General features: G+C 43.5%; 3 protein-coding genes across 3 annotated transcripts; 1 reads left to right on the top strand and 2 right to left on the bottom strand.

Moving 5' to 3' along the window:
• Positions 1-351: 351 nt before the first annotated feature.
• On the bottom strand, positions 352-2,303 carry LOC104450426 (30S ribosomal protein S10, chloroplastic). The gene is made up of 2 exons (XM_010064976.3): positions 1,954-2,303; positions 352-1,059 (listed from the first exon to the last, which is right to left on the bottom strand). The coding sequence occupies exon 2, from the start codon at positions 1,057-1,059 to the stop codon at positions 748-750; it is 312 nt and encodes a 103-aa protein (XP_010063278.2). The 5' UTR covers positions 1,954-2,303; the 3' UTR covers positions 352-747.
• A 2,047-nt stretch (positions 2,304-4,350) lies between these two features.
• LOC104452169 (pectinesterase QRT1) lies at positions 4,351-6,244 on the top strand. The gene is made up of 5 exons (XM_010066678.3): positions 4,351-4,664; positions 5,064-5,259; positions 5,435-5,638; positions 5,755-5,990; positions 6,097-6,244. Exons 1-5 carry the CDS (start codon positions 4,351-4,353, stop codon positions 6,242-6,244), a joined length of 1,098 nt encoding a protein of 365 aa, XP_010064980.2.
• A 479-nt stretch (positions 6,245-6,723) lies between these two features.
• LOC104450425 lies at positions 6,724-12,181 on the bottom strand. Its single transcript, XM_010064975.3, has 6 exons — positions 10,887-12,181; positions 10,001-10,086; positions 9,806-9,928; positions 8,367-9,191; positions 7,800-8,019; positions 6,724-7,659 (listed from the first exon to the last, which is right to left on the bottom strand). Exons 1-6 carry the CDS (start codon positions 11,161-11,163, stop codon positions 7,127-7,129), a joined length of 2,064 nt encoding a protein of 687 aa, XP_010063277.2. The 5' UTR covers positions 11,164-12,181; the 3' UTR covers positions 6,724-7,126.
• Positions 12,182-12,936: the final 755 nt, after the last annotated feature.

Genomic DNA, 12,936 nt, shown 5'->3' with positions numbered 1-12,936 from the left:
CGTCATTCCCATCTAGCTCAATGAATTCTCTGGACTACTCTGCTAACTTTTGCCTGGTAACTGCTCAAGGCAGCAATCATAGGAAAGGATACAAGGATTGAGAAACTATTAGTCGGCACCATTAATATCTGAAGACCAGCTGAGACAATTGTTCTTACAAGATATGAGAACTTGTGCCATGACACTGCTCAGAACTTTAATTGGAGGGAACCCACCACAAGCCAAACAAAGGTTATAGTCCAATGAATTATCGTCAAACAAGGGAGTTCTATTTGATATATTCGATTTCAAACAGGTTGCACCAAACCCAGAAGAGAGTGGCCAGGTTTCACGTTCTCGGAACCAGCAGCAAAAGTTAATTCAATCATAGAAATTACAACTAACAGAATTCATGAGCGTAGAGCCCTGTTTTACAGATATTCTTTTCAAGTCCTGGCTATCCAATGATAAGGACTAGGAGATTCTCTCGGGCTAAGAATCCAAATTTGACCTCTGGATGTTGCTCTAGAACTTTGATGGGGTCATCGCATTCTGGTTGAGATCATTGCAACGCTTTCTTCTATCAATCTTGTGCTAATAATAAATTCATGAACCAGTTACGAAATAATAGGTACATATCTTTAACTTACAGCCAAGAGAAGGCAGATTACATTTCTCTCAATCGTTCTGTGACTTGCGAGGGGAAGGAATTAACCAAGAAAATAGCTATGCTAAAAACAAAAGTGAAAGCAAGCAAACCTCAATTCTTCAGAGCTTGACCTCAACATCTACTCCGGCAGGAAGGTCAAGTTGCATAAGAGAATCTATTGTTTGTGCAGTCGGATATAGAATATCGATAAGGCGCTGGTGGGTTCTAATCTCAAAATGGAACCTAGCATCCTTGTGGACGTGAGGCGACTTGAGCACACAGTAGATTCTCTTCTTGGTCGGCAACGGCACAGGACCCATAGTTTTCGCATTCGTAGTCCTAGCAGCATCCATTATCTGCTTGCAAGAGTCCTCTATTAGGGGCACCCAATAAGATCGAAGCTTTATTCTGATTTTCTGCTTCGGAGCCATCTGAAAAACATCAGAAAAAAATTATACTCTTGCAAACAAGGACAGCAGCAAACAACTATGCAATAAGTCTTCCACCAATGACAAGCACACCATCCAATTTTCACAGCAAGAGATGCACAAGATTTTATACTTTCTTCAATGTGTGGCTTTTACGGCAAATCTTTTGTTTCCATAAGATGCCAGACCTTTTTTATTATGATTGTCTCATGATTCAACTCAGTAGTCGAAAGACGGGAAGCATGACTGAATCTCGAGCATATGGATAGGGAGGGAAGAAGGAGGTCTAGTCATTTGGCTCTAAACACGAAATTACTAAGCTCCACACCAAAAATCTTCTACTCAACGAAATACAAACAGCAGCACTGAGATATCAAAAAGGATGCCCCTGCACTATTATCGACTCTTAAGCGATCAATGCGAGAAAAAATAGGCCTAAACAACCTGGTATCGGATTCAAGGGAAAATAAAGAGAGCAGAGACATTAAACTCTATCTTTGAACTCGACTAACTAATGTAAGGAGGTAATATCCAGTCGCGTTGGTGTCTCCGAAACCTAATTGATCCGAAATTTTTTTACCAACTTCTATATACTCAAATTGAAAGAAACCAATTCTCTCTCCTGAACCAAGGTTCTCTTTTCATCCTTTCTCATAATTTCCCTCGAAATCAATTGTTGAAATTCTCGCACACCAAACAACAGCAGTACTTCATCCACTCAACGTCCAATAAAGAAAGACCCATCACAACACCACAACAAACCTCGAACACACGACAGAGATTCCCGTTCAAGAACGCAATGCAATCGCGCACTTCGTTCCATTCCCCTACTCGCGACCGAACAGAAGCACAAACGCGGCCTCGAAAAGAGACGAGAGAGCGAGCGAACGAACGAACCTCGACTGCACCGGAATCGGGCCCGTCGAGAGTCTCTTGCCCGTCCAGAGCTTCGGGGCCGCCGCCGCCGCCGCGAGCTTCGTCGCCGTCCGCGAGCTTTTCAGAGTCTGAAGCTCCAACGCCTTCGGAGAGGGTAAGAACGCACAGGAGGGCTTGGGTTTCTGGGAAATCGCGTGCGAATTGGGAATGGACAGGGAAGAGAACAGCGTCGCGGAGATTGAAGATGAAGCCATTTTTCGGAATCGGATATCTCCTTGCTGGTTCTTGCTCAGGCGCTCTCAGAGCTTCGGCTTCTCTCTCTCGCCAGTAGTGTTATCCACACTTTCTGAGCGATGAGAGAGAAATGGTTTTTGGACTTGGAGGGTTCGACTCAAGACGGGCCGTCGTTTTGGATATGGATATACCGACTGAGGTGGGCTTATTCACCGGCCCAAATTGTATTTTTGCGATATGTTAACATGGGATTGAGGCGTAAGAGGTTTTTTTTTTTTTTTTTTTTTTTTTTGAAAAATGAGGCATAAGAGGTTGGGCGAGCTTATTCCCAAGCCTACTCCATCGTTCGTCACACATGCAGTTGACCTCTCTCGTAAAATCTCTTTTGATGCGAATTTGACATTAAGATTGCGGAAATCGCTATTTCAAGTTCGAGTTAAAAAATTAATATATAAAAAAAAGAGTTGCATCATACCCACACACACACACACACATATATTGAAATAAGACTCTAGGTTCTCACAGAAAAAAAAAAAATCCTCATATTGATACTCATTTATTTATGTTAATGATACAGACTTTTTATAAATGTCATAAAATCGAGTCATATGCTAATGTCCCATTATTTTGATACTCATTTATTTTTGTTAAGGATATAGACTTTTTATAAATTTCGTAAAATCAAGTCACATGCTAAGGTCCTACTAGAAAAAAAAAAAAAGAAAATCCTTATTTTAATACTCATTATTTTTATGCTAATGGTCCCATCTTTTTTATAAATGTCATAAAATCAAGTCACGTGCCAATGTTCTGGACTTGTTGATGGACTAGTTGAAATAGTATTTCCTCCTTACTTGTGTGACATACTATTTCCTCCTTACCTGTGTGGCCTTAGCTAAACATAGCATTCCCTCAATCATTCGAACATAAAATTTCTTCCAAATTAACCTTACTTACATCTGATCACTAGAGATAACCTAGAGAGAAGTTCTGATTGTATTTATGAGCGAATACAAATAAGGGCAGGGAGCCATATTTATACAAGAATCCCTCAATTATAACTGCTGATCTCAAATTCAATCTTACCGTAGAGATTGAAGAGAAATCTTCATAAGATAATATTTTTCTTATTTTACGAGAATACTCTTGAATGTCACTGTGTACATTCTTGCTTTGAACACCTCTACACCGTTATACGAACATGGTATCATAGCCTCAAAGGCCAACGAGGTTTTCATATTTCATTCGTATCAAGTACCGAAAACAATCGTTGTATTCGATCGGTCCCTTGATTATAATCCCCGCACAGCAAAATCTCCCATCGAAGCTTCTTCTGCCCTCACCGCAAAGGCCAGTCGTTTTCATCCATTCGAAATCGCAGGCACCGGACATTACATTTCAGCTGCACAGCTGCACTAAACTCGTGTGCGGAGCTTACCCATCTGATCCCAACCTAAAAGCTCAGATTCAAATCTACCTCAGCACGACTTAACCTCCCGTTTTCAATCACATTTGAAATTTCACTTTCGCCATCTTTCAGTTTTGCGCCCCAAAAAGAAGCCACATAACTGCTGCCTTTTCCCCCCCTCCTCCAACTACTCATCAACAAACCACTCTCTCCATTTGCATTATGCCATATTAACTTCTTCCCAGTTCTCAGGCAAAACCCATCATCCTTTTGAAATTCCCCCAAACTTCCATCGAGCACAACCCTCGTGACCGGCCTCTTTTTTCCACGAGTGATGATCGGCCATAACTGCCCGTTTCACTTTATTGGGTGCATGGATTTTTCAAACACCACCCCCCATCTTTGTACTTTCCTCGCCCCCCTTCCTTTCGTATCATTGATTAAAACGTACTGACGCTTTTGCATGACATGCGACATGTTCTTCGCTACGCCTCGTCGTAAAAAACGTACGTTGGTGGAACAGACACTTCACCTGCACGCTCCCATATTTATTGTCCTCACCTGTTTCGCATTCCTTCTCTCCCTTCTCAACTGACGAATACCGTGGACACCCCTCCGAGTTCTCATAACGGGAAAAGGAAGATCAGACACCACCCCGCGGTCGAATGAGGCTGTTAAAAGTCTGAGCTTTTGGTGGGTTTTGAGACGAAACTGAATCTTGAGAGGAACTCACCGCGATTCGCCAGGTGGAAGCGGTTTCGAGACGGCTGGGACGGATGGCGATGGATCTGACGTCAGCTCTCTTGGGTGCTGTCGTGATCTTGAGTGTCCTGAGCGAGGTTGAAGTGATGCGCACCATGGCACGGAAGGATTTCATCAGTTGGGATGATGTGAGAGTGAATGAGCAAGAGTACGAAAGCATGATCCGGGAGGAGTTGTATTCGAGAAAAGGTCGGCCTAATCGAAGCGGAGTGATCCTCGTCGACAAGAACGGCCGCGGCGACTCCATCACAGTTCAAGGTGCGGTCGACATGGTTCCGGAGAACAACTCGCAGAGAGTGAAAATTCTCATCCTTCCAGGAACCTACAGGTTTGGACGAGTTCACTGTAGCTGCTTGCTATTCTCCCAATATCGCGTCAACCCATATGGGGAAAAAAGAATCGGTACAATAGAATCTCGAAAGGCCTACACACATCCACCGCAAAAATCACATCTTTTTCCGTTGAATTCATCGGTTTTCTCTCTTCCAGGTCATGCTTGAGCTTTTGCTTAGTTTTGTTTTTCTATCCGTAACGGACGAATTACTTAATAAGTTGGCGGTTTGTGTGAGCGAGATCATTCTTTCCCTGAAAAAGACAACAGCTGTTACGTGGGTGTTATGGGAGGTTACGTGGGACAAAAGAATACTCTCTCTCTCTCTCTCTCTCTCTCTCTCTCTCTCTCGTGGTTAAGAATGAAAATGTTACTGAGAATTTATGTTTTGTGCAGAGAGAAGGTTCATGTGCCAAGTTCCAAGCCATACATTTCCTTCATTGGGGACGAAGATCAAAGCTCAAAAACCACAATCTCCTGGCACGACAAAGCTTCTGACAAACAGACCGATGGCTGCGAACTGGGAACCTACAGATCAGCCTCCGTGACTGTAGAATCTGATTTCTTTTGCGCAACCGGAATCACCTTCGAGGTAGTAATCCCAAAAAAGGAAGTGTAGAACTTTAAAAAATGAAAAATGGAAAATCAATGTCTGTGCATGCTTTGCTTTTTCCTATCACGTAACTCCAGCAAAAAAGAGGAAGAGAAAACTAAAGAAATAAGCTTAATTTGGTGGTCATGTGTTTGATGGGGTTGGGTGGTGACAGAATACAGTGGTTGCAGTCCCAGGGGGTTATGGAATGCAAGCGGTGGCTCTAAGAGTCTCAGGAGATAAAGCCATGTTCTACAGAGTGAGGGTGTTGGGGACACAGGACACACTCCTAGATGACACTGGCTCCCATTACTTCTACCAGTGCTACATCCAGGGAAGCGTGGACTTCATCTTTGGCAGATCAACATCACTGTACGAGGTACTTAGATTTTCAGGGAAATTTTGGTTCTTTTTTTTTTGCCTGTAGAGAAATTGATTTCAGGCGGGATCTTTTCTGGCCGGATGGGGATTCTAAACTCGATTAGAATGTGCCAGGAGTGCGTCATTCACTCGACGGCGACGAATTTCGGGGCGATCGCGGCTCATCACAGAGATTCACCGAGCGATCACTCGGGGTTTTCTTTTGTCAATTGCGTCATCAACGGAACCGGCAACATCTACTTGGGGAGAGCATGGGGAGACTATTCGAGAGTAGTGTACTCCTATTGTTACCTCGATAACATCATAACGCCTCCGGGATGGAGCGACTGGAACCACCCTTACAGGCAAAAGTAAATTTATCCTTATCGAACATGCCAAAACAATTGAGGTCCTGAGTCGTTTGAACTCGATGTTTCCAAGGCTAATGATTCTAAGACGGACTATGTTTTTGAATAGGACGGCGGTGTTCGGGGAGTACCAGTGCAGCGGCAGAGGAGCTGACACAAGGGGGCGAGTGCCATGGTCGAAAACGTTCAGTCACGAGGAAGCGAGAGGGTTCCTCGATAAGAAATTTATTCAAGGAGATCGATGGCTCAGGCTCTGAAATTCTTCAGGGCCTTCTTTCGAGGGCATGTCCTCGAGCAACACGGGCGATTTTGAGTTTCTTCCTCCTCCGTCCCACATTCTATTTATATGATTAGGTCCCGGACCATACATATGCGGTGAACTAAGCCAAGATACCCTTTGTGATTATTGCTCAAGCAAAACGGTGAACATTTGCAGTGTACATTATGACTAAATGTTCCTTTTCTTATTTTGGAATGAAAAGCAGATGATAGGTTAAAAAATGAACCAGACAAAATTGAGGAACTTACTTCAGCCAGTAAGGAATGAAAGTCGGGCCGAAAGAAGGGGAATGAACCGACAGCTTCTTCCCACACGTAAGAACGTTTAACCCTGAGTTCAGGTTTATCCGCACTATAACCGAGCAAGTGAAGTTTCGATCCCCATGCTGAACTTTTGGCAATACGTTTTTTGAACCAAAGAAACACTCTGGGGCATGACCAAGTCTGTTCACTATCATACAAACTTTTCAGCAGTAAGAAGAAATTATGACTTGAAGATCAAAGAGGAAACAACCTCTGGTACACAATATAGGTGATCATACATTGATCCAGCACTAACAGAAGAACAGGCGGTAATAATTGTGGAAACACCCGCTACATTTCATGGCCCCTCTACAAAAAAAGACCATATGCCAAGCTTCTATATCTAGACTTCGAAAACAATTAGTTGAAACTGAGACCTTGGTAATCCTAAACCCACTACAATACATACAGCTAGAGCAGCGATCAAGATAGCTGTTGATATTTACAAGACTGGACATAATGTTACCGTGACTTTACGCATTTGGCACAGCTACTGCCAAATATTTCCTATGCCAAATGGAGTTCTCCATTATTCTCCTACGAAACAGCATCACTTGTCATGCTACCACTTCCATAATCTCCACCAGCTTACAATTTTGTGCAGAAGTTTCCGATGCATCCATATCTAGGGCATTGTCATCTTCACTTTGCACATCATCTTCCACATCATCATCGTCAATGTCATCATTATCATCACTACCTCCGACATCACCTTCGAGATTGCGAATGTCATTGATTTTGTAGTAATCATCATCTTCATTGCTTTCATGTATCAATGGTGATGGATTCTTGTCATCAGCAGGGTCTACATCTTCTGCAAGGCCATTAGAAGCAGTTGTGGCACAGTTGAGTTTCCCTTCATCACAAATGACTTCAATGACGGTAGTTGCGTCAGCCTCTGAACCAGCAACATCATCACTCTTGACTTCTTTGATCACAGTTGATGATGCTGAAAGCTTAGACTCCAGGGCATTAGCAGAATTTATGGCCGAAAGAATATCCTTCTTAGCCTCGATATCAATCCATGTGTCCCCCACCCAATCTCTAGAAATCCGCAAATACTTCATTTGTGTGCTCATGAAGTTTTCACCTAATACCACCAAGAATAACATTTTTAGTTCCGGTCATCAAGAATAAAATTAAAAGAAACTGAAATAGAAGCAGAGAACAGATCAATGCAAAGATAAGAGAGAGCACAAACTTATTATCATATTTATTTAACACACGTACCAGGAAAATAAATTTTTATATTATCGTCTTCACAGTTATTGACCCCTATTACAACCCCTTCCCACCAGCCATCACTCCACCATGCATCAACCGCCACTCCAACATCAAGAGGTGGTTTAATTTGATCAACAGAAGATGGAATCGGCCGGATTGTTTGGCGGCCTGGCACCCTCATCCCAAGCTTATCAGGAGCAGCAAATTTGACCGCAGGTATCCACTCCTACACCGGCAGCGCAAGCGTCAATTGCCAATTTAATGGAGAATAGAGTGAGTTTGATAAGCATGCGGGTAGCAGATGGACTATGAGCATGGGTTATATTTTTTATTTTATTCATCCACAACTAAGCCTAATAACTGAAAAAGGGAAAGGAAACATTTAAAAGGTTCACGGCATATCAGAAAACAGCCTTTTCAATTAGTTTTGCTCAATTATGAACATCTCCATCTTAGGGTCTATAACATTTAAGATAATTTCATCTCGGAGTAAAAAATGAGCTTCTAATTCTAAATAAAATTGAATAATACCCAAGAGAACATTGCGCTTAGAGCACTAAAAAGTTAGCATACCTCAAGATTGGTGCTTCCATCGTCATCCTTCAAGTCATCATAACAGACTTTCAGCTGCTTTCTAGTCACCTGCAAAATGGTACACCTGAACCAGCAGCCTCGGATGCCACTATCTTGGCATAGCAATTCGATCTTTTCACCAACTTTAAATTGTGGAGTAAAACGAGGCTGAGAGTTAACATGCTTAAGAGATAGCAACCTCTGAGCCAACAAACCATCAATTAAGTTCTTATTTGCAGGTTCATATGTTGGATTAGCAAAATCCCTTCTAGATCTTTTTACTCCAGAATAAGCTGCAACACACCTCTTGTAACCTCTGCAGCTTCTTGTCCTCTTACCACCCACCTTAACATCAGGACCTGAGGTTAAATCTTCGTCTTCCTCCCCAGTCAGACCATTCGATGCTGTGTCTGGCTTTTGCAAGGGATTGGAAAGGAAACAAGAGAGAATGGGCTGATCGAAATAGCCCCTCAATTTGCTAAGCTCAAATGACTTCACTTTGTTATTTCTGAACTGTCTGAAACATTGGTATATTTTGGATGATAATGCTTGAGGAACAGCAGCCACACACTCATTGTAATGTTCGCGTGTCAGAACTGTAGCAGGACCATCAACACATTCTGCACTGACGACCTGTGCATAAGGCGTTATGAAAACTTCCTTGGGATGAGGATTTCGTATAGGTGTTACACCCTTGACTTCATCACTGTAGTGAAGCCACCTTATTTTGACCTTTTTCTGTCCCCTTCTGTCTTCATACATGTCTTCCAAATAAGCAAGATAGCGAGTCTCTCCCTTGCCCATGACGAATACAAACGAATGAATCTGACAACATAAAAACATTATGTCAGGAGAAAATATAGCACTAACAACACGAAAGAATTTGAAAGACATCAGGAAGCCTGTGACTCAACAAAGATGTGATTTCAACTGCGATGCACATCTCAAAGCAAATCTGAGGAGAGCAGTAACACAAAAACTGATGAAACTTCACTGATCGCATACAGAGGTTGATACCTCTAGGATTACACAATGAAAATAGTAATATTCATTCACATAAACACAGTTGCAGAACCGCCCCAGGGGGGGGCGCTTGCTATCTGTCAGGACAATGAAGCATATATATAGTGCGCAAGAATAACAACAATACTCATGACATTTCCATCTCAATGTGAAACATCCAATTCCCTCAAAGTCAAGATTGTCCACTTGAAGGGTCATTTCATGTATATCAAAGATCAACCAAATACATTTTCCAGGTTTATAGAATCTGGCAGAACTTTCTTGTCTCTCACATGGCAAAAACTTAAGTCTGACAACTGGAAGTTTGAAGAATGCACCAACACAACAAAAAAACTCCTGGTTACTTGCCCAGGTCCTCATACCTATGAATTTTATACGTAAGTTTGACAGTTCAAATTTCAGTAATTAGCGCTTACAGCTATTGTAATCCCGTTCCGGCAGAATGATGGGTAATGCTTCAGTTGTTTACCACATGTCCATGAAGTACCTGACCACACAATTTCTGAGGTATGCCCACCAAGTATGCTCGCCGGACGACCCTGAAAAACTAGTATTAAAAAAACATCACGGGCAAAAAAACGCAGTAGACAGCAGGAAAAAGAAAATCGTACCTGGCAATCTGAAACTTGACCTAGTGACCTCTTCAGAGGAAACTCAAAATTTCTCAGAGCATGTGACTTATCATTTTTTGGGGATCCTGCAAATGCAAAAAGATAGTTGAATTAGCTTATCATCACAATCTTCACGATGATACAGAGAACTTGGCATGGTAAATGCTTCATCTTGCGAGTTCCGAGATATGCAACCATATGCAAACATGGACACTGTCCCTTTTATTGCAGCATACAAGGTTAACATATCAAAAGGTCATTCTACTTCTAGCAACAACTTGCATCAAAGACACCAGCCAGATGTTCTGAATCATCAGCAGTATGCCATTATCTAACTTAACTATGTGAACTCAATGCTATGCCCACGGGAGCTTACTTTCTTCAACAGATTTAATAATAGATTGGTAGTACCCACAAGATCCTTTTTAATAATTCACTTCCATGCAAGTCCAGCAAGTGGCTATAATTTTTACAAGTAGCTTATGTGAAATATTGAAAATAAAGGCAAGGTTCTTGCCAGAGCACTTAATATTGCATGTGCTTCAATCTACTCTACATATCCACTTCAACACACCGTTTGCACAAAATATTGATGGCCTGCCATGCAAAGATTCCTTCAGATGAACTCCAGAATATGGAATTTCTGAATTCCAAAACCACAAAAACGACACCAACCAGTAACTCCTTGTGATATTTTGCAAATTATTTAGTTCCATGCACAATATCAGTACACTCTTCTCAAACCGAAACACAAGCAAAGACGTGCTCTTCTAGCTTTGTACACTGTTCTATTGTTTTCGCTAAGGTAATTCATAGTTCTTCATGGTCTATTTCATAATTGCAATACTACAAGCTGCAAAGGGAGAAGATAAGGTTTCATACGTACCACGGTGTTTTGATATCATAGATGTCAGCCAATCAACAACCTCTCTTCTCGATCTCCACTTGAAGCCAGCGTGTATTGAACATTGACTGCCATACGCTTGCACAAACTCATCAGCAACAACATAGAACATATGCCTGACGCTCCTCTCTGTTCCGACAACGGCAAGGATTGTTTGCCCAGCAGAATCCTTCAAAAAATAGTGAACCACACGGTTGCCACGCTCCGAAGAGACAAATTGCTCTTTCCACTCAACAAAACAACACCCTTCTCCGGACATTTTCACCCAAACAACCGATGCAGTTCCAAAAGCACCAAAACCTACTTTAAATACTCGCTACATAACTGAAAAGGAAATCGGGCCTCCAGAGAGTGATAACTCTTTAAATTGACTAGCCAACGGGGAGGACTACTATCTTACAAATATAGAGAACATGCCCAGACCCAAGAACTCGCAAACTTACGAAGGGTACGGAATCTAGAGGAGATTTGCTTTGATGAGGTACGAAAAGCAGATCAAACCCTAATTCCCCAGCCTAGGGTGGGGAGATCAAAGTGGAAAGAGGTCAAAGCAACCGACTTTCAGCCTTTCCACGGACGAACAATTCCTGCTCAGAAAAGCTCTCGGAAGCTATATCAGGATGCAAAAATCGCCACCGCCAGGCGGAAACGAAGGCCTATAGAGAGCCAATTCTCAACTCCAACCCGCAAAACAGCCCCGCCTAACACAAAACCCGTATTACCGGCAGATCAACCAAACCTCGCACGCAGCTACGCTGGCCCCAGCGATCGGCGACCAGATCAGAGGACCCCCTCGTCTCGCCGAAAATCCTCGACCGACGCCGGCGCAGCCTTCGGCGACCCAACGCTGGCAATCGCCAGGAAGCGGAGCGCCGCGTCTCGGGCCCCAAAGACGCCGGCAGGCAGGGGGCTGGGGGCTGGGGGCCGGGGCCACCGGGGAGCGAGCAGCGGGGAGCTCGGAGCAGCCGAGGGCGCCGGCGTGATTAGGGTTTCCGGGAGGGTTGAAGCGGGGAAGTCAAACGCGCGGCCGCGTTCACACCCGCCGCGGCGACGCGCTCCCGGAGCAGCGAAACGGGGAGAGTGTAAATGGAGATGGCTAGAGAGAGAAAGAGAGGAGAGAGAGAGAGAGGGGGGCCGTACGGAGGTTCTAGAGAGGGAGGGAGCGAGATTTTTGCAGGGGATGAGAAGCGCTTGCAAAACAAACCATGAGCATGGGGAAGAAGAGAGAGAAAGATTAGCCAATGGTAAATGATGAGAGAGAAGGAATGGGGGAGGGATGGGTTCGGTAGGACCGAAGGTGATGATGATGATGATGATGGAGAAGAAGAAAATGGCGATTGTGGAGGGCCCACGGGCCTGTATTCGGCCCAAATGGACCGCCGTCGATCCCGCAACTTTATCAGGCGTTAATCTAGCGGGCCCGTCCGGGCCGGGCCGGGACCTTCCGGGCTCGGGGGGCGAAATCCTAACTTCCAGAATCCGGGTACGGGCTTAGCAGCCCATTTGGATCCTTCTGCCCGAGTTGGAGATCGACCGACTCGACCATTGACTAGAACGGAGCTTGAGCTTCGAATTACTCCCCTTTGCTGGAGGCACCGGCGAGTCTCGTCAAGGTTCGAGAACCTTATTACGTGATTTATCCGATGTGCGACAGCATCTTCCATCTCTATTGCACGAACTGAAAAGAGGCATCTCTCTCTTGTAGATTCAAAAATTGAGTTTCAATTTAACTGGATCTGTAATCAAATTAGAACGGCATGTGCTCATCTTGAAATCCGAAAATAATATAGAAAGATAACTAACCGAAAGATAACTAACGAATCGTGTCATTATCTTTTATGAGCATCATTACAAGAGTGTCCAACTTGAGTCGTGATTACTCAATACATCGGGAACTCAAAGCACTTCACTTTAGCCGCTCATTTACACATTTAGAATTTAAGGAATCTCTCATCGTGAACTACCAATGCTCAAGACATAACTTGGCTAGAAATTCGCCACGAAATAGCTCGAATATGTGGCCTTAGCGAGA

Source organism: Eucalyptus grandis, chromosome 6 (assembly GCF_016545825.1).
Source record: "Eucalyptus grandis isolate ANBG69807.140 chromosome 6, ASM1654582v1, whole genome shotgun sequence".
Classification (NCBI taxonomy): Eukaryota; Viridiplantae; Streptophyta; class Magnoliopsida; order Myrtales; family Myrtaceae; genus Eucalyptus; species Eucalyptus grandis.
This window is presented reverse-complemented; position numbering and strand designations above follow the sequence as displayed.

Bases quoted from the DNA above. Each gene is read 5' to 3' on its own strand.
- LOC104450426 (XM_010064976.3), bottom strand. From the start codon at position 1,059: ATGGCTCCGAAGCAGAAAATCAGAATAAAGCTTCGATCTTATTGGGTG.
- LOC104452169 (XM_010066678.3), top strand. From the start codon at position 4,351: ATGGCGATGGATCTGACGTCAGCTCTCTTGGGTGCTGTCGTGATCTTG. The intron at 5,639-5,754 runs GTACTTAGATTT...AGAATGTGCCAG, and splicing joins GATCAACATCACTGTACGAG to GAGTGCGTCATTCACTCGAC. The intron at 5,991-6,096 runs GTAAATTTATCC...GTTTTTGAATAG, and splicing joins AACCACCCTTACAGGCAAAA to GACGGCGGTGTTCGGGGAGT.
- LOC104450425 (XM_010064975.3), bottom strand. From the start codon at position 11,163: ATGTCCGGAGAAGGGTGTTGTTTTGTTGAGTGGAAAGAGCAATTTGTC. The intron at 9,192-9,805 runs GTAAGCGCTAAT...TTATGTTGTCAG, and splicing joins GGAACGGGATTACAATAGCT to ATTCATTCGTTTGTATTCGT. The intron at 7,660-7,799 runs GTACGTGTGTTA...TGGTGGTATTAG, and splicing joins TATAAAAATTTATTTTCCTG to GTGAAAACTTCATGAGCACA.